General features: G+C 36.0%; 1 protein-coding gene across 5 annotated transcripts in view; it reads right to left on the bottom strand.

The window, feature by feature from the left end:
• Positions 1-26,644, bottom strand: part of LOC121411476 (NK-tumor recognition protein-like) — a 53,177-nt gene that overhangs the window by 10,516 nt on the left and 16,017 nt on the right. For 4 of the 5 annotated variants that reach the window (XM_041604236.1, XM_041604237.1, XM_041604238.1 and 1 more), the window contains exons 4-13: positions 23,430-23,537; positions 18,856-18,900; positions 17,087-17,174; positions 14,639-14,668; positions 13,931-14,076; positions 13,124-13,340; positions 12,292-12,423; positions 11,182-11,257; positions 10,183-10,304; positions 9,067-9,228 (exon numbers count right to left, since the gene is read on the bottom strand). In XM_041604236.1, the coding sequence (XP_041460170.1) occupies positions 9,067-9,228; positions 10,183-10,304; positions 11,182-11,257; positions 12,292-12,423; positions 13,124-13,340; positions 13,931-14,076; positions 14,639-14,668; positions 17,087-17,174; positions 18,856-18,900; positions 23,430-23,537 (1,126 nt within the window). Of the gene's footprint in view, positions 1-9,066; positions 9,229-10,182; positions 10,305-11,181; positions 11,258-12,291; positions 12,424-13,123; positions 13,341-13,930; positions 14,077-14,638; positions 14,669-17,086; positions 17,175-18,006; positions 18,021-18,855; positions 18,901-23,429; positions 23,538-26,644 lie in introns of those variants that run through there. The other variant, XM_041604240.1, reaches the window with a different exon arrangement.

Below are 26,644 nucleotides of genomic sequence, written 5' to 3'. Positions count from 1 at the left end.
GCCCTCAAATTGTCATCTTTCTGAACTTCTTTGAACGAAAGTCGGGTCGAGATGAGATCATGTACTTTCTGGGATAAGTAGTAAATAGTTACAAGAAAAAGGGAGCACCCAATAACGGAGGGACAGAGTCGAGCAAGAGGAAAGAGCAACAGATACGAGAGACGGGGGAATGATCAAGAGAGAGGGAGAGAGAGCATTAGATAATGGATAGAGAGGGGGTGGGGGCGGGGTGGCTAGATTGAGCAAGAGAAACCGAGGCTGGAAAAAAAGAGACCTATCGTCTATTTCCTTTAATTTCTTACATTCCTTTATCGTCATTCTCTCACTTGTTCGCAACTAGAATTATTCAATTTTAATATTTTCAGTGCATTATTGCCCAACATTCCTCCTGCCGTTATTATGATATAAGGAATGATAAACTACTTTGTTTCTCCCACCACTCGATCAAGTCACAAAAACACAGCACGTACAAGGCATATTAAATGATTGCACCACGAATTGATTACTCATGCTTAATTACAATCAGTGTTGTTTTCCCCTTGTTTCCTCATATTCTATTTTTTATCGTTTTTTATGTTGATATATTTCCATTTGACCCATGTCTCACTCATTAAATTTTTACTGAATCAATATCTCAGCTCATGCACTTCTCCCTCGATCCCTGTCTTTTTTTCTCCATTCTTTAATCCTTTTGACTTTTTTGGTGTAATATTGCAAAGCTCTATATTCAATATTATCCGACGTTCAAGCTGGTGTTAATAGATGAACAAAGAGAAAATATTTTTAAGTGTCAATTTATTGTCACCGGATCGTCATAATATGCACATATCTTTTTCAAGTTTAATTAATCTTTCATTGTTTGAATGATAGTTTTCAGAATTGTTTTTATATTCTCTCCTCTCGCTGAATCACGTCACCTCTGTCATTGTCTGCTGTCATCTCTCTTGCTCGCAGGGGCGTACATCAGATTTTCCAGCAGGGGGGGGGGGCAAATTCGTCCGCCAAAAAAATTGACAAGCGAGCAAAAAAAAGTCTACAAGAACAAATGAAGGATTTCGTACCAGGAAAAATTTTGGCCAGGAAAACTTTTGGCCAGCCAAAAAAGTCTTCAACCACAAATAAAGGATTTCGTATCAGAAAAAAATTTACAAGCAAAAAAAAATAAAATTCAAGACCAAAGTATCAGGCCATCTGTGTGTCGCTCGTCAGGGGGGGTCACTCTCTCCCATCTGACCCCCCCCCCCCCCGCCGTACGTACGCCAATGCTTGCTTAGTCTGCTATGCAGACTCTGAATGGCTCGTGAGGTGCAGGTTTGCAAAGCAAACCAGCCTGAAAGGTCGAGCGAAGCTTCTGCAGCCTCCGTAGACATAGTCTGCTATGCAGACTCGTTGAATCAGCTGAGGTACACACACTGCTGATGTGGGTCTACATTTGTAGACTAATGCTTGCTCGACTCTCTTTTTACCTTACCTTATCGTTCCTTAGATACATGTATTAAATTTGATATATAGATATTTAGTTTGATTCGTATAATCACAATATTTATTTATCTACCGTCTGTTAATTGTTATCTTTGACTTAGATTTTGACTATATTTTCATGTATTATATGATTTATAGTTGTTTTTATGTTTTCCTTAGGTCATTCATGAAAAACAATTTTATGCTGATCTTTTGTACCTGAATGTTCTAATAAACAAATAAAGATGTATATTTGTCAATAAGTAAAGATTTGGTCTTAACTAAGACCCAACGGTGGATCATATTAGCCTGAAGGCACAAAGATGAACCACTGAAGTCAGACAATGGATTAAATTGTCCTGATTAACATCATGACAATTAACTGTAAGTATGAATAATGTCTTCAGTTGTTTTAATGGAATCAACATTTGCTTGTGCCTTGTGAAGGCTTGTTTGTGCTTATCCCGGGGGGGGGGGGGGGGGGCACTTACATTGAGGAGTGGATACCATGCGCGACCAAAAAAACACGTAAAAAGGATGTCTTTTTCACGATAGGGCACGTTACGTACGTAACGTGATAAGGGTGTCAAAAACACAAAAATAATGAAAAAAGGGTATCTATTTCGCTAGGACAATTACGTGTTTAGGGTCGAATTTGCGGGGATGATAAAACAAAATATTAAAATATTTTTTAAAGGATGTCCTTTTTGCCCCAACACTTCGTGTTTAGAGTCCGATTTGCGCGAGGTGTAGAAGGTGGGGTCGTACTAAACCAAATAAGGTAAAGCCGACGACCGAAGGACCCGTTACAAATCCTGTACTTGTTTAGGGGTTCATTTCAGGGAATATTTTCCAAATGAGTATCATTTTGTTTCCAATACTTGTTAAGGGTAGGATTTCACACGCCAATACTTGTTTAGGGGTGCATTTTCAGAGTATGCAAATTACGTGTTTAGGGTGCTTTTCGAAACCCCATGGTCGCGCATGGTATCCACTCGTGAATGGAAGTGGCCCCCCCCCCCCGGGGTGCTTATCCCTCACTCGTCGATATCTGCATTGCGACAAAGAAAGTAAGCATATATGGGTATACGATCAACGTTAGGCCTAATTTAGTAGTCTGAAGAACTGTACAAGGCTAGTACTAAGTAACTACATGTAGCTAGCACAATCACTGTCAGTGTCACTACGTCAAACCACTAGTACGAGTTTAGTTAGCTAGCTACTACCGGTTACCGTACCGTACATTGTGAGCAGAGGCCGAGAAGACAGTGACAGTGCATAATATTTCGATTTTGTCTCTAAAATGGACGTCCATCATTAAAAAATACAATACCTGTATCATTTTACTGAAGAAAATGAGTTTAGGTTCAGTAACGATCACTGGGATAGCACAAAAGCACGAAATACTTTCTATTTGGTGATTTTGTTGTAACTTAGTTCGAGCAATCTGATTTTCTTTCGAGCTCGCTGGTATGGTACGGTATCTGCAAAAGCGCTAACGAGTACTCACACGAGATGGGTTTTTTCTTTTTTTAATTATGGTATGATTTAGGAGTAGAATGAATAGATTATGCCTAATATCACTGAGAAATACTACAAAACAAGTTCTAAGAGGCATAGCGAGAACTTTTAACATAAAGGATGGGAACAATTACTAAGGAAAATGTTTCTGAAATTGAAAATCCAATTTGAAATCTAAACAAACTTCGAGATTAAAAAAAAATGTGAATTTGAGCTGTAGAGGAACGGGGGGGGGGGGGGGGTGGGGGGTAGCACCCTCCCCCTCGAGAACCATTAAAACATTTATTGTGGTAAAATAACGGACATACGTAAGTGAACTGACCCTTTGTCATTAGCAGAATTTTTTTCGGGGGGGGGGAAGATGCATAAAATAAAAAAAAATTGATAAGCGAGAAAAGCGACCGAGCTTGTCATTGCGTGTTATCATTCTGTTAAGAATGTTCAGATTTTTCATGGCATATATTACCTTCATTTGGGAGTGAAACACATTTTTTTCAACTTGTAAGATTTTTTCTGAATAAGCATACCCCCCCCCCCCCCCCCCCCCCCGTTGAAAAAGTTGGATCCACCCCTAAACTTCAATAGTGATGCTGTGATTAAAATGATTGACGGAGCGAATGAGGGAAAACCAAGCAATACAACAATGGAAACAATAAGTCAGGAAGTAGCAGTATACATAAATTAAATAAAGAAATATATCCAATGAAGTGACATTAAATTTCTCAGTACGTTTTTCATGAATGTGTAAGAATGAAAAAATAATTAAAATAAAACAATCAGCTAGAAATGTGGATAAGATAAACTTACCTTATTAATCTAATGCACATCATAGTTATAGTTTGAACATCGGGTATAGTCGAGGACGGCCTGGCATCAACATGGGTGAGGGGTAGTTTGCAGGCACAGACCCTCATTGGAACAACAAGTGTGCCTCCACGCAAAGACTAGCACATACAAAACTTGCTGTTCCAATCCTGAGCGAGAGAGCCTTCAGTACACAAGGCATGAGTAGGCTGGACATTCAGACCCTTATTTCGAGTGAAGGGTTTGCCCTGCAGACTAGGTGAGGGGTGGGTTATTTCTATTTCTTCAATCATTATCAGTTGTTCCAATTTATCCATCATTTGATTTCATTAGTCAGTATCAACCTCTCTTGTAACTACACGTACACATACGCCTGCTATATCTATATCTTAATTTCTCTTAATCTCTATTAAGTCAATCCCTTTATTTTATTCCTCAATATCAATAGTTCCTGTCCTCTTCTATCGCTCTTATTTTTTGTTGAATATTTTGTCTATCCCCTATTTTATTCACTATTAATTATGATACTTCCAAAAGAACGGCACGATACTAAATTGAAGACAAAAATAAAGAATAGAACATAACATTTTAATAAACGAACGTGTTCCGAGGTGTTGCACCTCATCCTCAGCCTGAAAATTATTAACAGAGTCATTGCTATTTATACAGTTAGGATGTCAAGTATAAATTTCAAGAATGTAGTTACACAGGATTACAAGGTGTGAATTCAATTGTTAAATGGATTGCAGTAAAAAAAATACAAATTCTATGGATTCATCAGATAGGGGTGGGTTAAATTAAATGGATAACATTATTTGGTAATTGCACACCTGTTGGTTTAGTTAAGGTTGTTTCTATTTGATGAAAAGCCATTCTTTTATTTTTAGTTGAAAATCTGTTTGAGCAGTATCGAGAATTTTGAAACAATGGGTATTGCATTCTAACTAGCATTGGGGTGACGATTGCAAGTGTCTCCAGACATGGGAGACATTGTGTGTAACTACATGTACATTCTTGAAATTTATACTTGACATCCTAACTGTATAAATACCAAATACCAATGACTCTGTTAATAACTTTCAGGCTGAGGATGAGGTGCGACACCTCGAAACATGTATGTTCTATTCTTTATTTTTGTCTTCACTATCAATTGTTATTGTCTTTGTATTCGTCTACCGTTCTTGTTCAATCTCTTTCAAGCCTATAGGCTTGTACCTTTAATTTAAGTATTTTATTTATTCAGATCATTCTTTCCTTTCTGATCTCGCCTTTTCTTCTGTTTAACTTCAATCGTTTCCATCAGTCACACATATAAACCCCTCAAAAAAGTTTTGCAACTCAGTTTTGGGGGATGATATCTTTTTGGTTAATGAAGTATAAAAGATGAAACTGGTATCTTTGGAAAGCTGAATTATTCTTCTTTACAATGACATGCCATTTGCTGTGATTATGTAATCCTGGAATATGCAGTCACCCTGAACATCGAGAAAAGTCAGAAGTGAAATGTTGCAAAATGCATTGATTTCCAACAAGAGTCTCCATTTCTATAGAATTTCCACCATGCAGGTGACAGTGAATGCACTCGGTCCATCCTCGAAACAATTGGAAATTCGCTATTGCAAACGACGCATTTTGCAACATTTCATGTCTAACATTGCTGCGTATTATCATGTCTGTGTATTTCATAACACTAGCATGACAAATGACACATGATTGTAAAGAAGAATAATCATGCTTTCTAAAGGTATCCCTTTTACACATGATGATGGCACATTAAGAAATTTATTAGCACTCAAACTTGAGTTGCGGAACTTTTTTGAGGGGTTTATAATATGACGGTACAAGACTCTTACATTGTTTTATTTCTTCAGTATCAATCTTCCCTATCGAACGTGTACATTATTTATATAGATAAGATCAGGAATGATGTCCTCGTACATGTATATTAAATACTCTTGAAACGTGGTTGAATTGAATAACCCTAGCTGTATGTGAACTTAACTGGGGTCAATTAATTACACCGTCTCGCGCTTTTTGTGGACAATGAATAGAGGTGTGAAGATTATAGAACAGCAAACAATGAGAAGGCTGTAAGTTACACATCTGATCTTTTGTGTAACTGTTTGAATAGAACATGTATTAAGCCAGTCCATGAATACCCACCCCCAAATTGTCCAATATAGTCGGCATTTTGAGGCCCGGAGTGTTGATGAGGGTGACGATGATGGTCATGAGGATGATATTGAAAATCTATCATATATTTTGTATAAAAATCACCTGTTGTCGATAAAACGAGAAACAATTGCAATAATTCCTGGTTGTCTGTTCTATATAGACGAACAATACACAGGGCAACATTAAAATGAATATACATAAAGAAATTAGCAAGAGATAATATGCACATGGATTAAAACGAGTCAATTCATAAAAAGATACCATTGCAACATTTTATTAATATTACTGAAATACAATTATAGGGAATTATGTTTTAAATGTTTTTTTTACGTTACAGCTATAAACGTAAGTGAAATGTTTCATAGTAATGAGAAAACCATTTTTATATGATTTTAACATTTTACTTAAACATTTTTATGATATTTTGTCAATGGTTTGTGCCACGGAAAATGGAGTATATTGGTCAAGCAAGAAAACTGGAAGGTAGTGACTTGACCTTTTGACCTCAAAAGGAATAGAATTCCCGGATCATATACACACCAATAATATAAGCCTCGGTTAAGTTAAACTGGAGTTATCATGTTTAGAAGGAAAAGTTAACGATTGGACGGACAGACGGACACAGTGTGATACCATATTCGTCTCGTCCTATATACGGGCGGGCGTAAAAAGACGATATAGCCTACAGGGGCAGGCTGTTGCTGGAATGATGAACGGGGAGAAAGGGAACAGAGTAACACTAACAATATTTAAGGAAGATACAAGGGGGGGGACTGAATAAGATTTTTCAGAAAGTGCTGATGCTAGGCATTTAAAGCAGGGCCACTTGCGGGTTTTCTTTTTCCGGGAAGGGGGGTTCAAGATGGCCGATCGAAGAGAAAAGAGGGCGAAGTAGGAGGAAGAAGACGACGGCGAGGAGAAGGAATGAAGGATAAAGAAGATAAGGATACTTGAGAAGCAACGGATGATATGTTGAATGAACGAATGAAGGTGATAAAGGTAAAGAAAGAAGAACAGGAAGAAAACAAAGTGAAAGACATAAGAAGAATTGAATGAGAATAAATAATATACAAATGATGATGATATTGAAAAGTAATCTTTTTGGGGTATAAAATCATGTGTTATCGATAGCGAAAAAATGAAATATGATGGGAAGTGAATCATCTTTGAATAAAAGACGTAACCGATAAACGTACAGAATTTTACAGAAAATGATGGAAATCAAATTTACTAGTTCTTTGAATAAACAACTAATTAAATCAAAACACAGAACTGATGAACAGGAAAATGGAAAGCAAATATACTCGTTCTCTGAACGTCGGAATGATGGAAAGTGAATCTACTTGTTCTTGGAATGAACGATGTAACAGATAAAATAAAAATACAGAATCGTTGAATAGAAAAATGAGGGAAAGCGTTTTTTTCCTTTAAATAAAAGACGCAAGTGATTGAATTTAAAAAAAACACAGAATAAATGAACAGAAAATGATTGAAATCGAATCTTCTTTGAATAAAAGTCGTCAGTGATGGAAAAACACAAAAATATTGATGAACAGAAAATGATAGTTAGCAAATCTAGTAATCTCTGTTCCATTCTGAGTGGATCTCGTATCTCATAGGTTGTGTTTTGTTTATTTAAATGTATGATTATTCTGACTTAATTCTAAATCTCTATTTCATAACTTCATAATAAAACTCAAATCTGAATTAAACTCGTCCTTTGAATTGACTTCGTAACGATTAAATGAAAAAAAGTCAATCAATGAACAGAAAAATGATGGTAATAAAATCTAATCGTCCTTTAAATGAACGACGTAACAGAAAAATAAGAATACAGAATTCATGAACAGAAAAATGATGGAAAGCGAATCTTTGAATAAAAGACGTAAGTGATGAAATTAAAAACAAAAAACACAGAATTGATAAACAGAAAATGATGGTTAGCAAATCTACTCGTCCTTTAAATAAACGACGTATTACTGATTAAAAATTAAAAACAATGAACAGAAAATGATGAGAAGCATAGGCGGCGGAAGTGGGGAGGGGGGGGGACAGATCCCCCTAAATTTGAGGTGGGTGATGGTTCCCCTCTAAAATTTTAGTTGATAACCTTTTTTTTTCTTGTCAAATTTTTTACCTGTGTCCATCACAAGATTTCAGGTGGACCCCTCCTATTTTTGTTGGCTTCCGCCGCCTATGATGGGAAGCGAATCTTCTTCTTTGAATGATGAATAGAAAAATGATGAAAATATTCGTTCTTTGAATGAAATACGTACCTGATTAAAATTACAGAATTGAAGAACAGGAGATAAAAATAAAAGACAAAAATGATTATCTACTTCTCCTTTTAAACGGAAGACGTCATTGATAACATATACACTGAAAAATAAACCTTTAGCTAGCTTCATAAATAAACAGTGGAAAGAGAATCTACTCGTCCTTTAAGCCAAAGATGTCGCTATAACTGGGTCACTCGGTCAGGAACTGGGCACATGGATTTTTAGCGGGAATTTTTCTGATGCGCGCGCTCGAGGCAGTTTTTCAACCCACTGTCTATCGGGTTGATATCTTGAAGTGCAAATGACTGGATGGTAGATTAAAAGAGAATTGAACGAAGTGGGTTTAGCCATAATGTTGTTAGCCCATCTGATAAATAGACCAAGTGACAATAGAACATCCGTCAGTAAACTGACGGGATTGCATCGGGGTTGCTTGAGATTGCGTCGAGTTTTTACCAAAAAGTGTCTAGTGTTGAGGCGAAAAGTACATGGACAAATGGTGATCAGATCTGACTAAAATCTCGTGTTTGACGTGATAATTGGGCCTCTCTTCAGCCAGCGGCCTGCGGGAATTACCACGGGAATTTCACACGTGAAATCGGCTGGCGGTAATTTTTTGGTTCACGCCTGTCTCGCGGTAGGTGCGTGACCCCTCGGGAGGGTGTCAACTTTATTCCGAGCAATACTGTACTGCGTTACGGATCTTCGTATACTTACTTAGGTATATTTGATTGATTTTAATAAGGATGACATTTATTATCAATATATCTATTCATCATTCAACATCATTATTGAACATTGTGACGGAAAGAAATGACCCACTCACTTGTGCTTCTTTGATTTATGTTTTTTCTTCTTAGATTCCCAGGAATCTTGTGACACCACCTCTCCTTCCTCCATCTCAGAGTCAACGTCACGGTCTCTCTCGTGTCTCCTGTATCTGTCTCTTCCTTTGTAATCATCCTCTCTCGCCCTCTCCTTTCTCTTTCTGCAAGTAATAATAATAATGATTACAATAATAACAATGATGATGATAATGATGAATATTATGGCATTGATGACGATGATGAGGATAATGATGATGATGATAATTATGGCATTGATGATGATGACGACGATGATGAAAATTAAGGCAATGACGATGATGATGATGATGACGACAACATGATAATAACATTCAGTTCATGTATAGTGCAATCACATACCATAGGAATCATCTAAAATAAAAGAGTACAAAATAATCTTTTTCCTAAAATATTGACATATGATATCATTTGCCTAAATGATCATATGTTTTATAAATCAATGAAAAGGAAATAAATCCAATTACCACAAAAACCAAAGGAAAGAAAATAATTTATCATCTGAGGCTACTCACGCGTTGTAAATACGTTCTTCGAATCTTGATAATAAAAATTTCAAAGAATTGATTTGAAAACAGAAAGAAAACAATTTTAAGTACACAAAAATCTTGGGTTACCATTAAGTATACTTTTTAAGCTGTATATTTGACCTAAACTAAGTAAAGAAGACAAAAATATGAACACCTTTGGAATTTAAAGACAATTCAGAAATAGAATTGTAGTTCGTATATCTTAAATATCAAATAAAAAGTTGTTTTCAAAAGTAAAGATAAAAAGAAAAGGCTTCAAATTTACACAATTCAAGGAGAATGTTTCTAGAAGCAATTTTGTCATTGAAATTAACTGACAGAATGTTTCATGAAACACCTTCTATATATCATTAAATCCTTTCTGCTCTGATCCAATCAGATGTGAAGATTTTGGTAGCTTATAACCATTAGTGAAAATCACAGAGTTTTTTTGTGAAATGCTCCCCTGACCTTATGATTGTGTAGCTTAATGATCGGTCATAGATTTCCTATTTCATCACATACATTGAAAGAAAGGGTCTATCCTTCCAAGCTTAAAGAAGAACTCACTTGGCTTTGGCCTCCCTCAGTGCCCCGCCCATCTCCCAACGGGCGGGGGAATCCCCCTGTCCCATCTCTCGTTTGTTACGGTTCTCTGCTCGCCAGTGGGGAGGATTACCCATTCGATATCGCTGCACAAAGAAATACGACAAAAGACAAATGACATCAAGACAACACTGATTTCTAAATTTGAAAAAGGTGAACTTGATAAGTTGACTTTCAATGAGTTAAATCTTCACAGCAGTGGAAGAAATTTTCATAGCAGGGTCACGTTTCATAAAGAACTTGTTCTAGTAACAAATGTACAATTTCTATAAAGAACTTTTCATAGAAATGTTTTATGAAACAGGCCCCTGATTATGCGAAAAATGTGCTTTATACCTCTTTCTAGTAAAAATTCTCCAGTCGAAAAGATTTATGTGGGGCTCCAAATAAGGCAAAGTTTCCTGTGAAAGTTCTGAAAATATATTTATTGAAATCCATTCCATTGACCACTAAAATACTACTGTATACTTACTCTACAGAAAGACATCCTGCAATTAAAAAACTTATAAATAAAAAAACAAAATTGGAAGAAACAGAGTGAAGAAAAACACAAAAGTCACAATTAATTATATTTCAAAAATAAAGAAAACTTTAACAACTGTTGATGTCTTAAATCTTAATGATTAAATAAGATAAAAAATCAAAACATACCGGTAGTCATTTATATCAAAGCAAAACTTGTACAAACATTAAAAAGTGAAGCACACAAATGAGCCAACTTTGCCAATTTCACAAGTAATTCAGCCCACACATAATGACCCTTTCATTTCTAGACAAGGAAGATTTCCTTGCTTTCTCATATGTTATGTAAATCAATTTCACAAAAAGTTTTGTCTGTCCTCATAAGACAATTTATGACCAGAATTTTGACCACTTTTTTAATCTGGTAATAAATGTATGGTCTCTCAGAAGGGAATTAAAAGTGATATACTATTATGTTCTGAAACAATGAGTATGACATACCACTTGACCTCTCCCTTTAATCTTACGTCCAAAGGCATCAACTGATCTCTGGTGCTGAAGTTGCTGGTTACTCTCTCTGGATTGAAAAAAAAAGTATCGTAATTGACATCGCAAAAAAAGGAATAATACTAATTACAACAATATTTCTATTTGACAAAGCGGTCATCAGATCCAGGAAGGCCCACACACAACGTGTGCACTTTCTCCCCTCCCTGGGCAGCACTCTTTTAGAAGAGTTTCAAATATTAATTGCTAGGCATATTAGGCTTTTGCATCCTACCAGGTACCCATGTCAAATACATACAGTCATAGGATTCTAGCTTACCATGCAAGCATATGAGGTCAACACAACATTTCCACTCCCTGGGTTAAAGTTTACTTACTGTCTTAAACATACCTAATTCCAGATCAAGTGTGAAAAACAAATCAGCATGGATAACTTTTTGTTTATCCAAAGCCTCCATCTACCCCACAGTCCCAATATTTGACTTACTCCTTTTCTTTCTGAGGCATACTCCACATGAGAAACCTATTGTTAGTTGGAACCTCTGGGAAAGTAAAGGCCCTTATCTACCTCAAGGCTTCCATGTTTGACTTACTCCTTTTCTTTCTCTGGCATACCCTGCATGAGGAACCTATTAGTAGGAATCTCTGGGAACCTGAAGCCCCTTTCTACCCCAAGGCTTCCATGTTTGACTTACTCTTTTTCTTTCTCTGGCATACCCTGCATGAGAAACCTATTAGTAGGAATCTCTGGGAACCTGAAGCCCCTTTCTACCCCAAGACTTCGATGTTTGACTTATTCCTTTTCTTTCTCTGGCATACCCTGCATGAGAAACATATTAGTCGGATCTCTGGGAACCTGAAGGCCCTTATGTACCTCAAGGCTTCCATGTTTGACTTACTCTTTTTCTTTCTCTGGCATACCACGCATGAGAAACCTATTAGTTGGAATCTCTGGGAACTCAAAGTCCCTTATCTACCTCAAGGCTTCAAGGTTTGACTTACTCCTTTTCTTTATCTGGCATACCGCACATGAGAAACCTATTGGTTGGAATCTCTGGGAACCTAAAGCCCCATCTACCTCAAGTCTTCCATGTTTTGACTTACTCTTTTTCTTTCTCTGGCATACTGCGCATGAGAAACCTATTGGTTGGAATCTCTGGGATCTCCTCAGGGTTGATGGTCACATGAGAAAGCTCACTCTTGACTTCCTTGGTCTCCCACACTACTTCATCTTCCCTGCGAAAGCAAACATAAATGGTCTCAGTGAAAGCAGCCCCTTTCTTTCACCCTTATCTACATATTGAATCCAAGTTGAAGTGCAGGGGGTGTTTCACAAAAATTTGAATCTTTCCTGTGATAGCAAACAGAAAGTTAAATTGCTGATTGGTCTATATCCAATTTGTCTAAGTTCCATTTGGTCTCATCCCACATAGTCAAACCTTAGTTCCTCTAAAACCAGTTCGTCCACTCAAAATTTTTCCTAATATTGTCTGACCTATTTGCTACTTTATCTTATTTCCAGTTAGGCTAATTCCATTGTGTCTAATATCCACTTTATCTAACACCAAATCTACCGGTATATAGATGAACTATTTATGATCAAAATTTTCATTGGACAAAGTAAATAAATAAGGCAAAACGGAAATTAGACTAATTGTATATTGTGATGTAATAAGTAGTCATTTGGAATATAGAAACTTTAAAAAAAATTATCAAAACAAATAACATCATTCATTAACGATTTAAAAAATGTACATGAAAAAAGGAATGATAGCAATTGGAATATTACATGAAAAGCTTTCGACATGACATGACATGATAGAAAAGCTGAATTTCTATCTATAAAACCCCAGTATAAGAAATCACCAGATTGGCATTGCTTTTACTCTCAACCTATCATGACTACTGCTCTAAATCCAATAGTGTTTAAACATACTTCTTCATCTTCTTTGCTTTCTTTTTCTTTTTCTTTTCTTTCTTCCTGCGTTTGGCTTCCCTGAGCTTCCTTCGATACTTCTTTCTCTTCCTTCGTTCTTCCTCGCTGTCCGTCTCCGAGGAGTCGGTGGTTGTAGTGGAACTGTCATCGTCTGAGGAATCCTCAGAAGACGCTGAATCAGATCCATCACTCGCTGCTTGCTTCTTCTTTTTAGATTCTAAAATTAGAGGCAGAAACATTAAGGGGTCGTTGGGACGTCACAGACTGAGAAAAATTATTCTTAAGAAATATGCCATACATAGCAAAGTGCCATAGCCCTAGAAAATATCAAAATGTAAGGCACAGACCTATTAAACCTCTGGGAAAAATTCATACAATCTCTATCATATATTTCAAAACATTTTTTATTGATTTACTCTCTATAAAGCATGTAAGCATTTTGATATTAAAGATACAATTCTTCGCCATGTGTTAAGGAGGGATGGCAGGAATTTACTCAGAAGGGCTTTTGAGTTTGAAATGGGTGGTTGGAAAGGAGAAGGAAGGCCAAAGAAGACAAGGAAGAAGCAAGAGGAGGAGGAGGGTTGTGTTCAGGATGGAGGATACAATGAATCATGCAAAACGAAAGGAGGGGTAAGAGTGATTACCAAGAATGTTAGGTGACTCTAGCCGACCACTGCAAAGGGAACAAAATTAAATCAAAATCTTTGGAAAACTAACTGGCCATGGGGAAAGAAAGTTTTAGACTGGTTAAAAGAGCAAAGACATTTTTTTACTGGAAAGCTCAGACATAAATAATGTGTGTACCTTTTGGTTTGACTTTTAGCACAAGTTCTCCGCAGTTAGTGATCCTGATATCAGTCAGTGGTCTGTTCTTGGCATCAGTCCTTGTGTTCTCTACCTGGCTAACAACATCTTGACCTTGCAACACTGACCCAAACACAACATGGACACTACAAAACAAAACAAAAATGCATAAATCGTATTTGGAAATTTGGAAAAAGGCATGTACAAATGTTATTTGCCCTTGGTATCAACTGTATTACTCTTTAATAAGGCAAGATTAAGTCAATTTCACTTTTGAAGTTAAGTAAGTTTAGATATCCCTGGGCGAAATAAAAAAAACAGTTTTCATATGATATATTCCTGTGAAAGAAAAACTAGAATAAGAAAATTATTAACTTTATAAATCATTAGGAAATAATAAATTATTTCAATTCTTTTTTTTTTTAGTTACATCTCTTATGATTTGGTTGAGATGAATAATGCACACCGTTCTCAGAGTTAGTAGTTGCAAATACAATCTTCAAACCAATTAATATCAGAAAATTTGACAATAATTCTTTAAATACAGTACCCAAGTCATATTTTGATGAAGTAAAGAAACTTTGTAAATTTGTAAACATTTCTAACTCATTCTTTTAAACATCTTATAAAACAATTAAAAACATAAGCAAATATCTTAAACCCCAAATCACTTTACTTAGAATATTTTACAAATCTTTCATGACTTACCCATCTAAATGAGGAGCTGGCTTGGTCGTTCTGGAGTGATGAAGTTGTAGTGTGAAAATTAAATAGTATAAAGAAAGGGAATCATTTAAGAAATAAATGAAGGAGATATGAAGAGGAAGAAGTGTGGAATAGAGGGGGGGGGGGTCAATAGCAGGAATAGAAGAAGGGGAATGTACATGTACAACAAAAAAAAGATGAAGAACAAGAAGTAAAGATTAAGAAGCAGAGGAGATGAAGAAAGAATAATACAAAGGAGAAAAACAAGAGGAAAACAGATAAATAATCTATCAAATGTAATCATATCTAGGGAATCATTAAAAAACATTCAATTTATAAAAAATAAAAACACAATCATTGAAAAAAAAATAATTTATAAAAAAATAGAATACCTTAGAAAAAAAATTGACAATATGGAAAATCTGCTGGTGAGAACACACAAAAATATCGTAAACACTGTGATGTCAGAAAATGGAGAGAAAATATACCTGGAGACTGTTTCACAAATTTTTTTAAAGTGACTGCAGTCAGTACCAATGCATTCATACATGTACATGTATCTAAGACATAATCTCATCGATTATTCTGTACATGTAGAAGCATTTGTTGGATAAATTGTGATCTGAGCAAAGGAGTCATGTTTTATATACCACATACAGCGAGGAATTTTAAAAGAAAAATTTACAGTCAGATTTTAATTTTTGTGATACACTCCCTGGGGCACTGAAAACAGATTAGGGGCAGATATAACCCCCAAAATGGTGACATTGGATATAATTGATGTTCCATGAACCACAGCATTGAAATGTCAATCAATACTGGCTGGAATTTACATGTACATGAAGTGAACCACATATTCTTTCTCTTCATTCTTTGCCTCTCCTCAACAAAACTTAAAAAAGGTAATACTCTTTATTTGTGTCAATCAAGATGGTTTACTGTTGAATGGATAACCAGCTGCTTCCATTCATGATTCCAGTACACTACCTTGATAAGTAATACAATTACAAGATTTACAACCTTCTGCAATTTGCCCCTAATTGTAAACATTCACTCCCAATTTGAGGCAAAGCGGTCCCGTTACACAGAATCAAGGATAACATTTGAGTACAAGAACCACTCAAGTCCGTAATACATGTAGTTCATTTTGAGTAAATCAAGAAAAGTGAAATAGTTTTTGTGTTTGTCAAATTAGAATTCCAGACCAGTCAATTTCCATTTATTTTGGGAACTCCCAGGTGGAATTCCGAGACAGAAATTACACACTAGATGAGGTATATACATGTGGGACTATTTAAGCAACAATTCTTAGGTGTAACTCAATTTGGCCACAAGATGGAGTTGGGTCTTTCTTGTATTCATCTAGTCAATTCTGTTCAGGTTATACAGCTGCTAGCAATCATTTACAAATCACTCTGGTCACCTACGGTCCCTGGGAGCATTTCATGAAGAGTTTTGTCAGAGATTTTTCTATGACATCTATTATAATCTACTGAAATCTTTACAACTGATTGGCTAAGATCAAATTACTCAGTGAAAATCACTATTTGTTTTGTGAAATGCTCCATTCCTCCCAGGATCCCCCCATCTAACCATTAAAAGTGTTATCACATGTTTGATATTTCTCAATTTATTGAACTTGTAATTAGGGTAGACTTCTCCTTTAAAAAAATAAAAGTTGTGTGTAACTATACAAACAGCTTTATAAAGTACTTCCTGTCATATTAACAGAAACATTGATCAAGTTTATATAAACATCATACAATTAATGGACTTTCTTCATGTGCATTTCTCTCAACCTTGAAATATATATGTACAGCTAATAAATGAATAACACAAAGCTCATCACACAACCCCCAAATTACCTTTACGAAGCTTGATATTTTCTCTGAAAAAGGGTGACAATTAAAAACCAGGAACATTGTAGTATTAATATTGATCATACAGTTTATACTCTTAATGGTACATGTATATGATATGTGTGCTACGGGCACCCTCATGCACTACACTGATTTATGTGTTTTCATAAAAAGGCCAATAACAGAAAAAAGGTAATAAATCATTTTCCTATAGAGTATAACTAGGATTTAAAAGCATAATTTTTTTCATTCCACTATCTAGGTTCCATGCCCTGATATTATAAGTAGGGCAGTTTCAAATATCACCAGTAATTTTCATTTCATATTTTCATACAAAATCATTGAACAACTATCAGAGGAAATGAAGATAATTAGTTTGAACTTGCTATTAGATCATTCAATAACACAATGAAATTATGCAGCTGTTGCCCTTTCTGTTAATGGACACATTTAAACTTTCATGTGATTTTCTTGGCGCTTTCCAAACCGCTACTCAAATATCTATGTGGATTTAAAGAAAACCCAAACATTTCAACATGAAAGATATGACACTGGCAAATATTCAATTTTAGGATATAATCATTGCACTCACAAGAAGAACTGAGAACCATTGGTATCCTTTCCTCGATTGGCCATCGACAACAAATAGGGGCGGTCGTGCTTCAACTCAAAATTCTCATCTATCATAAAAAAAAGAGTCAGCGCAATACAAAAGTAATTGGTGTTAAAGAAATGAAAGATGCATGTATAGAAGGAAAGAATATCACCTTGACAAAGAGAAATGTAAAAAAGAGATATATACTGGGTAGGTCTACTTATGGTACACATTAAACATCATCTTTTAATTATTAACCCTTTCGTGACTGCATCCTTTTTTAGTCAGTGTCACCCTGGCTTACTTCAAGGTTTTCAGTGTCAAAGAGTTACCTCCACATCCAAATGGTGTGAATTGGAGCGTTTGAATGGTGATTTTTACTCATATCATGCTGATAATGCATATTCCTTGATGTATATGTATATGTATTTATTGAATGCTCTAATAGCAAATTCAATTTTTTTTCACATAATTCTAAATTAATTTCCAAACATTTACATCAGGGGATGGAAAATGTACCATCAGTTCTGTCGCAAAAAAAATCTGTGTATATGCAGTCTTGCACAATCCAAACAAGAATAAAATGAGAACCATATGCATACTTGCATAGTATGCTGTGAATTGAAAATAAGTGGTCAGTCAACACACTTTGATTGGATAATACCAAATTTAAGGTACAGGGTTGTTTGATTCACAAGGTATGACCAGTTTTCGGGGAGGGGTATGTTTTTCGTAGCAAATAATGTGGAATTTGGTCAGTGAAGTAAGCTTACGGTCTGTCACTATTTGGCAACAATGGCCACAAAAGGGTTAAATAAAACACAAATCAACATTCTATTCAGATGTAATTATCAAATGACTCACATAATTCAAAATTCAATTTCCTGAATGAACACTCTCTAATCTAATGTTCTTACCTCACTTGAAGTGACTGTATCATAGCAATAAGAAAGAAAAAGGAATAACACCCAACAGATCATTACCTTATCAAACCATTATATCAAATCATGACCTTATCAAATCATCATCTTATTAGCAATTAAGGAAAAAAGAAAGCCACAGGTTTGAGAAATAAAAAACAAAAATTATAAACTAAATATATCGATACAAATCAAAATCAAAACAAAAATATTCAATCAAATTTCTTTCTCTTCTCGTGTTTGCTACATTCAATATACTCATTAAAAAAAACTAAAAAATCAAAAGGAAATCATACATGCTTCTAATGGGCAGACAGTCAAGGGGGTTCAAAATTAGTCTGCTATGCAGACTCTGAATGGCTCGAGAGGTGGGATCTGCTACTGGTTTGCGAAAGGGTGAGCGAAGCGAGAGCCATTTCTGCAGCCTCAGTAGACCTAGTCTGCTATGCAGACTCGTTGAATCAGCTGAGGTACACACACTGCAGATGTGGGTCTACATTTGTAGACTAGTTCAAAATACTGTTAAAATTGTTTGCAGTTGAATCTTGTAGGCAAACTTTTTTATGCAAATAGGCCCCAAGTATTGAAACATGATACAGACATACATCATGCATCCTGCATACAGCATCACATTGAAATAATAAGCACCAAAATAATAAAACACCAAAAAAAAAAAAAATTCTCTGAGCCCAATTATTAGATAATCAAATTATTTTTGTTTTGTTTACAATGTAAAATAAATGTAAAATCCAATTGAGATTCACCTATAATAATTTAAAAAAAGAAAAAATATTAGAGGATGAGCCAAGGAAATTTATGTGATCATAATCATTTACAAGATCATACCTGCAAATGTTCCGCCATAGATAGATTCTCCACCAGTGCCTGTCCCTGTAAGAAAAAAATACTACCAATTTTTATGAGCATTCTTATGGTTTGAATACAGAGTTTTAAACACAAATGCAGGTTGTGGTAAGAATGCAAATTTTGGAATCCAGTTTTGATATGAACATGCAAGTGTTTGCATGTTCAACAAGTGGAATGCCTCTGGCCGTCTCACCTGCATCACGCGATTCAACTTAGCAGCAGTGCTGGCTTTGAAAACTACTATAACTCACACAAGATGTTCAGTGATACTTGGTTACTCTTATTTCCACGTTTTATGAATTAGACCAATACACTTACAGAGATAGGATGGTAATTCAACAAATACCCCCAATGCGGCCAAAGTTCATTGATCTCACATGACCTTTGACCTTGATCATGTGACCTGAAACTTGCACAGGATATTCAGTGATACTTGATTACACTTAGGTCCAAGTTTCAAAAGTCAGATCAATAAACTTGCAAAGTTATGATAGTAATTCAACAGATACCCCCATTATGGCCAAAGTTCATTGACCTTTGACCCTGGTCATGTGACCTAAAATGCGCACAGGATGTTCAGTGATACTTGATTACTCTTATGTCCAAGTTTTATGAACTAGACCAACATACTTTCAAAGTTATGATGGTAATTCAACAAATACCCCAAATTCTGCCAAAGTTCATTGACCCTAAATGACCTTTGACCTTGATCATGTGACCTGAAACTTGCACAGGATGTTCAGTGATACTTGATTACTATTATGTCCAAATTTCATGAATCAGATCCATAAACTTTTAAAGTTTTGATTGTAATTCAACAGATACCCCCAAATCGGCCAAAGTTCATTGACCCTAAATGACCTTTGACCTTGGTCATGTGACGTGAAACTCATGCAGGATGTTTGGTGATACTTGATTAACCTTATGTCCAAGTTTCATGAACTAGGTCCATATATTTTCTAAGTTATGATGACATTTCAAAAACTTAACCTCAGGTTAAGATTTTGATGTTGATTCCCCCAACATGGCCTAAGTTCATTGACCCTAAATGACCTTTGACCTTGGTCATGTGACATGAAACTCTAATTGGATGTTCAGTAATACTTGATTAACCTTATGGCCAAGTTTCATGAACTAGGTCCATATACTTTCTAAGTTATGATGTCATTTCAAAAACTTAACCTCAGGTTAAGATTTGATGTTGACGCCGCCGTCGCCGTCGGAAAAGCGGCGCCTATAGTCTCACTCTGCTATGCAGGTGAGACAATAAAAACAATATGCGCCAAATTATTCAGGTAGAAAATACGCCTACATCATGGCAAAGAAGTGGACAAAATAAGCATGGCCTTCCAGCTAGATGCTACTTCAGGTTTTTCCAAGCAACAACAACACATTGTCCCATATGTGATCTTCCGTATGATCACTTTTCATCTTAGATTTTCATAATTTTCCGTCAAAGTTATCAGGTAAAGTAATCAGGGGGGGGTCCTTTCTTTCTCTTCATAGTAATGGATTTGATATTTAAAAAAAACTTGATGTTTTCCATGCTTTAAAGCAACATTCCTATCTTTACGCTAACTTTGAGAAATGATTGATTCTATGGGCTAATCAAATCTTTGAAAAAATTACTTATCTCTCAACAGCTTTACTCTTGTCTTGGTTAATCACCCTCCCCCATCCTTCCTTCCTGATTTAATTCAGGTTGGCCCGACACATATATGGGAAATAAACTCACAAAGCAACCTGGTAATATATAACCTTGAAATATGAGGTAAAAAAACAATTAGCTCACGCATGACTAATTGAAGCGTATAATTGTGATTGGAGAGCATATATCAGAATTATGAAGGACACTTTCCAAAACGAAAAACCTACATGTACATACATGTATCGGCCTATAATACTAGTACTACCAATGTAGAGTACCAACGTCTATTTACAACAGATCAATAATATTTGTATGTACATCCATCTTCCAAATTTACAGCTGTTGGAACTCACAGGGGCATCCCGGGGGAATACTCACCATAATGTACGTGTACATATTTACAGAATACACACAGAGAATGATATTAATATTAAGAAATAAATAGCTTAACTACCACAACATGGAACATTGGAAGAACCAGGAAATTGTTAACAATTCTTTTTTTTAAGTGAAAAATTGTTAACGATTCCCTGGAACTGGAAGAACCACAAAAACAAGTTAGTAAAGGAAGATAAATAAGGGAGACAGAAACAGATGTCAACCATTTTATTCCTTTTTTTCTTTAGTATTGCCACACTTCCTCCCAGGGACAATAAACCCTGGGAGGGTTCCATGAAGCATCTGACAGCGATTTCTAATGATAGATTTGGCACTGGGCCAATCAGATACAGGGATTTCAGTAGCTTACAACAAATCAACAGTGAAAATCTTTTTCGTGAAATGCTCCCCATTGCTATAACCCCTCATGGCAGGACAAACACATGGGACCCATCAACCAGAAATGACTGAGCCCATGTGTAATGCAATGCCAGCGTGACAAAGGGTGTACAGCATGCTGTTACAATTGCATCTCACTCTTGATCTTTATATACTTGTTTCCTCTTTCTGAAACCTATTAAGAACGCCATAGGAAAGTTTCATTTGAAAAAAAAGCAAAGCTTAAGGATGGAATGGGGATATGATAGAAAGTTTGTGGCAGAATTCCAGCAGCTTTTTAATTTCCCATTAGTAGGAGTGGATAGGAAACAGATGCCACAATGTAACACAACCTTTTTTTATAGGATTTGAAGAACGGATGAAACAGTTCAAAGCAGAAAATTGGAACAACAAAGAGTGCACAAGAACATAACAGCATCAACATGAAAAATACTAGGCAATGTATTTCTGAAATCTTTTTCTTTCAAAAGGATTTTAAAAAAAAGGAAAAGGTCAGCAAAAGCAAATAGGGCACAAAAAGAGAATCTGCGCAACCACTCACCCTGAATAACAAAAAGTTGAAGAAAAAAATTATACAGGTAAATGTAACTGGAGGTGTGTCATAAAGCCATTTACTTTTAAAGTTATGGTAAGCACTATCTTACAAAAAAGTGGACAATGACAAACAAACATTTTCTTGCAAAATTCTTTATTGGCTAAATCAAAACATGCAAAAACATGTCAAATCAATATTTATATTTCAATTAAAAAAATCATTTACAGGGAAAAGTATTATTTTGCCTTAAATCTAATGAAATTATCATCGTTTGTTTAATATTTGTCAGGAAAAACTTTTGACTCATTTTTTGGCACTCCATATGCCATTTGTGCATAACTTTATAAATGGATTCATGAAACAGTCCCCTGCACATGATGTTAGATATAAACTCAAAGCCTACCCCAGGCTGGATTAGGACACCCAAACGTGATCACAGTTCAAGTTCACAGAACTGCTTCCTCACCCAAGATGGGTCTCCATCAGAATGAACTGTGGTTGCATCACCTCATTCAAATCTGCCAAAATGAGCTTCAGTTTGCATTGCATCTCATAGACACAGTTCTCATTTCAAACCTAAAAACTAGTTTACTGGAAGCCGGTTCAGGAAACCAGTTTGGAAGATCGCCTTGCTAGCGTTCCTGCTTGATCACGCGAAAGTGGTTTTTAAAACCACTTCATGGCCGCTTCAAGGAAAGCGATCTTGTTGCTATGGAAACGCTCTCAGTTTCGCGCAAAATTTGAAATCGCAGCGTAGGCATTCTCCACACGCCGGTGTGAAGATCGCTTCTCGAAGAACGGTTGTGTCCTCACGCTAAAACCAGTTTAATGAGGCAAAGCGATCTTGAAAACTACATCGTAAGGTGGTTTTCTGAATCGGTTTGGAAGATCACTTCCAAGACCGCTTCGACCGTTCTCATTACACGTTTAACTTGTTTCCACTATAAAACTACTTTCCAGTAAACTAGTTTTAGGATGGTAGTTGAGAACAGTGTCCATGATAATGAAGTCAGACCAAGAATTGAACTTCAAGCTCTTGTCTAAAGTTGGCTTGCATTGTGGACCGACTAATACCTCGGTCACATTTGCTCTACAGTGGCCATACGGCAAGTCAAAAAAAAAATTTGTACCAGCTATAGATGTAAATAGGTGGTTTGAATGAAAATGAATAAAACGGCTGTTTTCGACTCGCTGTAAGGCTGCCGAAGAGCAAATGTGACCCAGGTATTAATCAAGATCAATCAATGTTACACGTGAATTACAAATACTGACCAGGAACCAATCAGAAGCGTTCATTCATATTTGCTATTCATCACTAAGCTTTGTGTTACGGGGCCCTGGTATGTTTCGCATGCTCCATATGAAGGAATTATGGGATTGGTCTTCATTTTGTCAGGAACCGTAAAAAAAGAATGATTTGCAGTTAAGTGGGCTATTCTGAAAAGATTTTGGAGGCAACTTTTCAGCAAAATAGTGGGCTAGAACATTGTAAGCCCATACTGCAAAGTAAGCCAAAAAAATTCTTCTTGGGCTTATTCATCGGATCAGCCACATCAAGCTTCATTCTGATGAGGACACCCCTTACGAACTAACCTGCACTGAAATCACCTCCTTGTATCATGAAATCCTTGACGATACGATGGAAGGAACTACCCTGGTAGTGAAGCGGTTTGTTGGTCGTCTTCCCCATACCTTTTTCACCTGTCATTGTCAAGCAAAAGGACAAACAACAAACATGATGATGATGATTATGATGGCTTCTGGGGCCTATGGCAGACAAGAGGTGTATTCACATGTTTATACTGGTGACTGACTGCTTCTGACTAGATGAAAATAAGGTTGGGTTCAATTTTTAGCAAGGCCAAGTCCAACCAACCATGCTATAGAATCCCATAAGATTTCAAGCTAGATTAATACACTTTGTTGCAAAAAACATATTTAAAAACCTGTTCTGAATCAAGTCAAGTGTTTTCTTTTCTTTTCTTTAATCATTTTTTTTTTACGTAAACCTTTTTTTCCAAGTTTTTTTTCTGGATTAGAGCCCTTTCAAGCCATTAAATGACCTTTAAAATACAGGTGTACAAACACTTTTAAGGAGGGACTTTTAATCTAACAGATGAAATGTGAATAGCAATAAAAAGCTGCTTGCTAAATTCCTGCATGAAGACTGAGCTCTGACTTGAGATTTTATCCAAAAAATGTTATCGTTATAGCCCAAGTTGTTTAAAACATAAATCATCAAACAGATCTTACAGCGTAAATATGTTAAATGCTCAGTCAATATTACACAAAGAAAACTATAAATCTGGTATTTTAATAGCCAAGACCAAATTAAAGCATTTCCAAATACAATTTGTTTCTTTTTTAATGAAAAGCTACTTGTCTCACTCAACACACCTAACACATGCTGTTTACCACAATCACACAATATGTATGTCATTGTACATGTACGATATTATAAAAATAACAAAGGGAAAATACTCAATAGGAATCATCTCCAGCTGAGAAAACTGCCATCATGTAATACAGATGTACCTGTCATCATGCCTTCATTATTTACCACAACAAGATAATTGAAACAGTATGTGAGCTTGCAAAGGTGAAGGGTGTAAAGATTCATAGCAATGAACAGCTGATACAAATGTCCACATTCAGATTTGCATGTACAGATGTAGGGCCTATATAATAATTTTCAGCATTATTATCCTATTTTTTTCTCTCTTTTTATTCAAACCAGCTTTTAGTTGGGGGTAGACTTCCTCTTTATTGGCTTCTACTAGAATTTTGAACATGCCTAAAGAAGTTATGATGTAATGAAAAAATAATTTTTGATTAAAAAAAAATGATACAGACCTACTCTTATAATAATAAACACAGCATTTAGTATGCGCCATCTATCTAGTGAACTATTCCGAGGCGCAGAGGGATTGGGAATTACAGATAAAATAATTTGCATATGTATGGGTGCATGAATAAATGAAATTAGCTGACAATATTTAACAAAAATAAGAAGAAAACAGATAAGATTTTAGGTATTTTTTAAATGCTTCAAGTGATTCTGCTGATCGGATCGTCAGTGGAAGAGCATTCCAGAGAGATGGAGCTGATGAGGCGAATGCCTTTTCTCCCAGAGTTAAATTCGTTCTTTGTACATTTAGCTGTTTATTAGTAGAGGATCGGAGATTTCTTACGGGAATGTATTCAGAGATTAGATTTTGAAGGAATAAAGGAGACTGACCATGCAATGTTTTCCATGTGTGGAGTACGATTTTGAATTCTATTCTTTTAGATACCGGTAACCAGTGAAGATTTTTGAGAATTGGAGTGATATGGGTGAAACGAGATGTTCCACTGAGGACCCGAGCAGCAGAATTTTGAGCACATTGCAGCTTGGCAAGTTGATACGATGTGATCTTAAACAATAAAGCATTTCCATAATCAATACAAGATATTACATATGAGTGAATCACAGATGCTGCAACTTTAGATGACAGAGATTTCCTTATGCTATGAATATTACGTAATTGTAAGTATAAGGATACTGATTATACAACTACATGTATTTCTCTGCCTCAGCATAACATTGCACATCATATACATACATACAGAGGTGCTTGAAGTTACGTGTAGTGAACTCCACTAGAAAATGAACATATTTAAAGTATTCTGCCATGTTTTATACATTCAATTGTGAAGTCCGGTGATAAAATATTACATTAATTTGTTTTTCTGGGCTCGCTGAACATTGTCAACATTCAACACTCAGCATGAACGACAGAACAAGTGCATTTTATGGTAGGGGTTCACAAACTGTTGAGCACAGCTTATGTCAGACCCAAATGAGTATTCTGGGGCCTGTTGCATAGATGCATTTAAATACAAGCAATTAAGTTGCGAATAATTTTCAGAATTGGGTTTGATGGCAACCAATTTTGCAACGGGGCCCAGGACTTCTGAGAATCAGAGTACTACAGATGGAGATGAAAACATGAAATGACTCACAAATCCAATGCTGCCAACTCTCATATTGAAACCAATCTCATCAAAGCCAACTGGTACCGTATAGTAATATTTGTTGTGAGTCCTGTGCCCTAGAATGACCCCTTGTCCCTTTGGGTAATATCTCTGAAAGACCACTTTGTGTTTACTATGTTCAACAAGGTATCAGTATGTACAGGTACAGATACAGGGGGATAGTGGGCGGGGAAAGCCTGATTTATGTACATGTATATGAAGCAGCTAGAAATGTACAGGAAGCAGCAAGAATTCTACTACAGAAAAGACATGATCAATGCATGCACCCAAAAACTGATTTGGAGCAAAATGCTGAATTCTCTAAAAAAAAATACTGCCTCCTCTGCACATTCACTTGTACGATTATCTCTCCTTATAACCAGACACATAAACAGTGCTCACATTTGAAGCATCATAGCATATGTTCCATAGTGCTCATGCCCTTTCCTCAAAGACCTTCAGGTTATTATTTTTGAATGTGGACAACAAAAATGTAAAATATGATCTTGGGAGTTTACATGGGGGAAAAAGGGGGGGGGTCTGGTGAAGGGAAAAACTGAAGCTACTTCTTTTTTTTAGCTTGCCAGCCAAAATTTGTGGACCTATGTAGGAATTTTCATTTCATGGGCTCTCATTTTTCCTGGGATTTAGAGAGGGGGCGATATTTGTCCCAAGCCCCCACCCCCCTGGCAACTATAATTTCCCCCTGATTTGCACATACATGTACATGATGTTGACCAGTCCTATGAGAATGGTAGAGGGAAATCTATTAACAATACTGACATTCAAGTACA

The sequence above is a fragment of the Lytechinus variegatus genome, chromosome 3 (assembly GCF_018143015.1).
Source record: "Lytechinus variegatus isolate NC3 chromosome 3, Lvar_3.0, whole genome shotgun sequence".
Classification (NCBI taxonomy): Eukaryota; Metazoa; Echinodermata; class Echinoidea; order Temnopleuroida; family Toxopneustidae; genus Lytechinus; species Lytechinus variegatus.
This window is presented reverse-complemented; position numbering and strand designations above follow the sequence as displayed.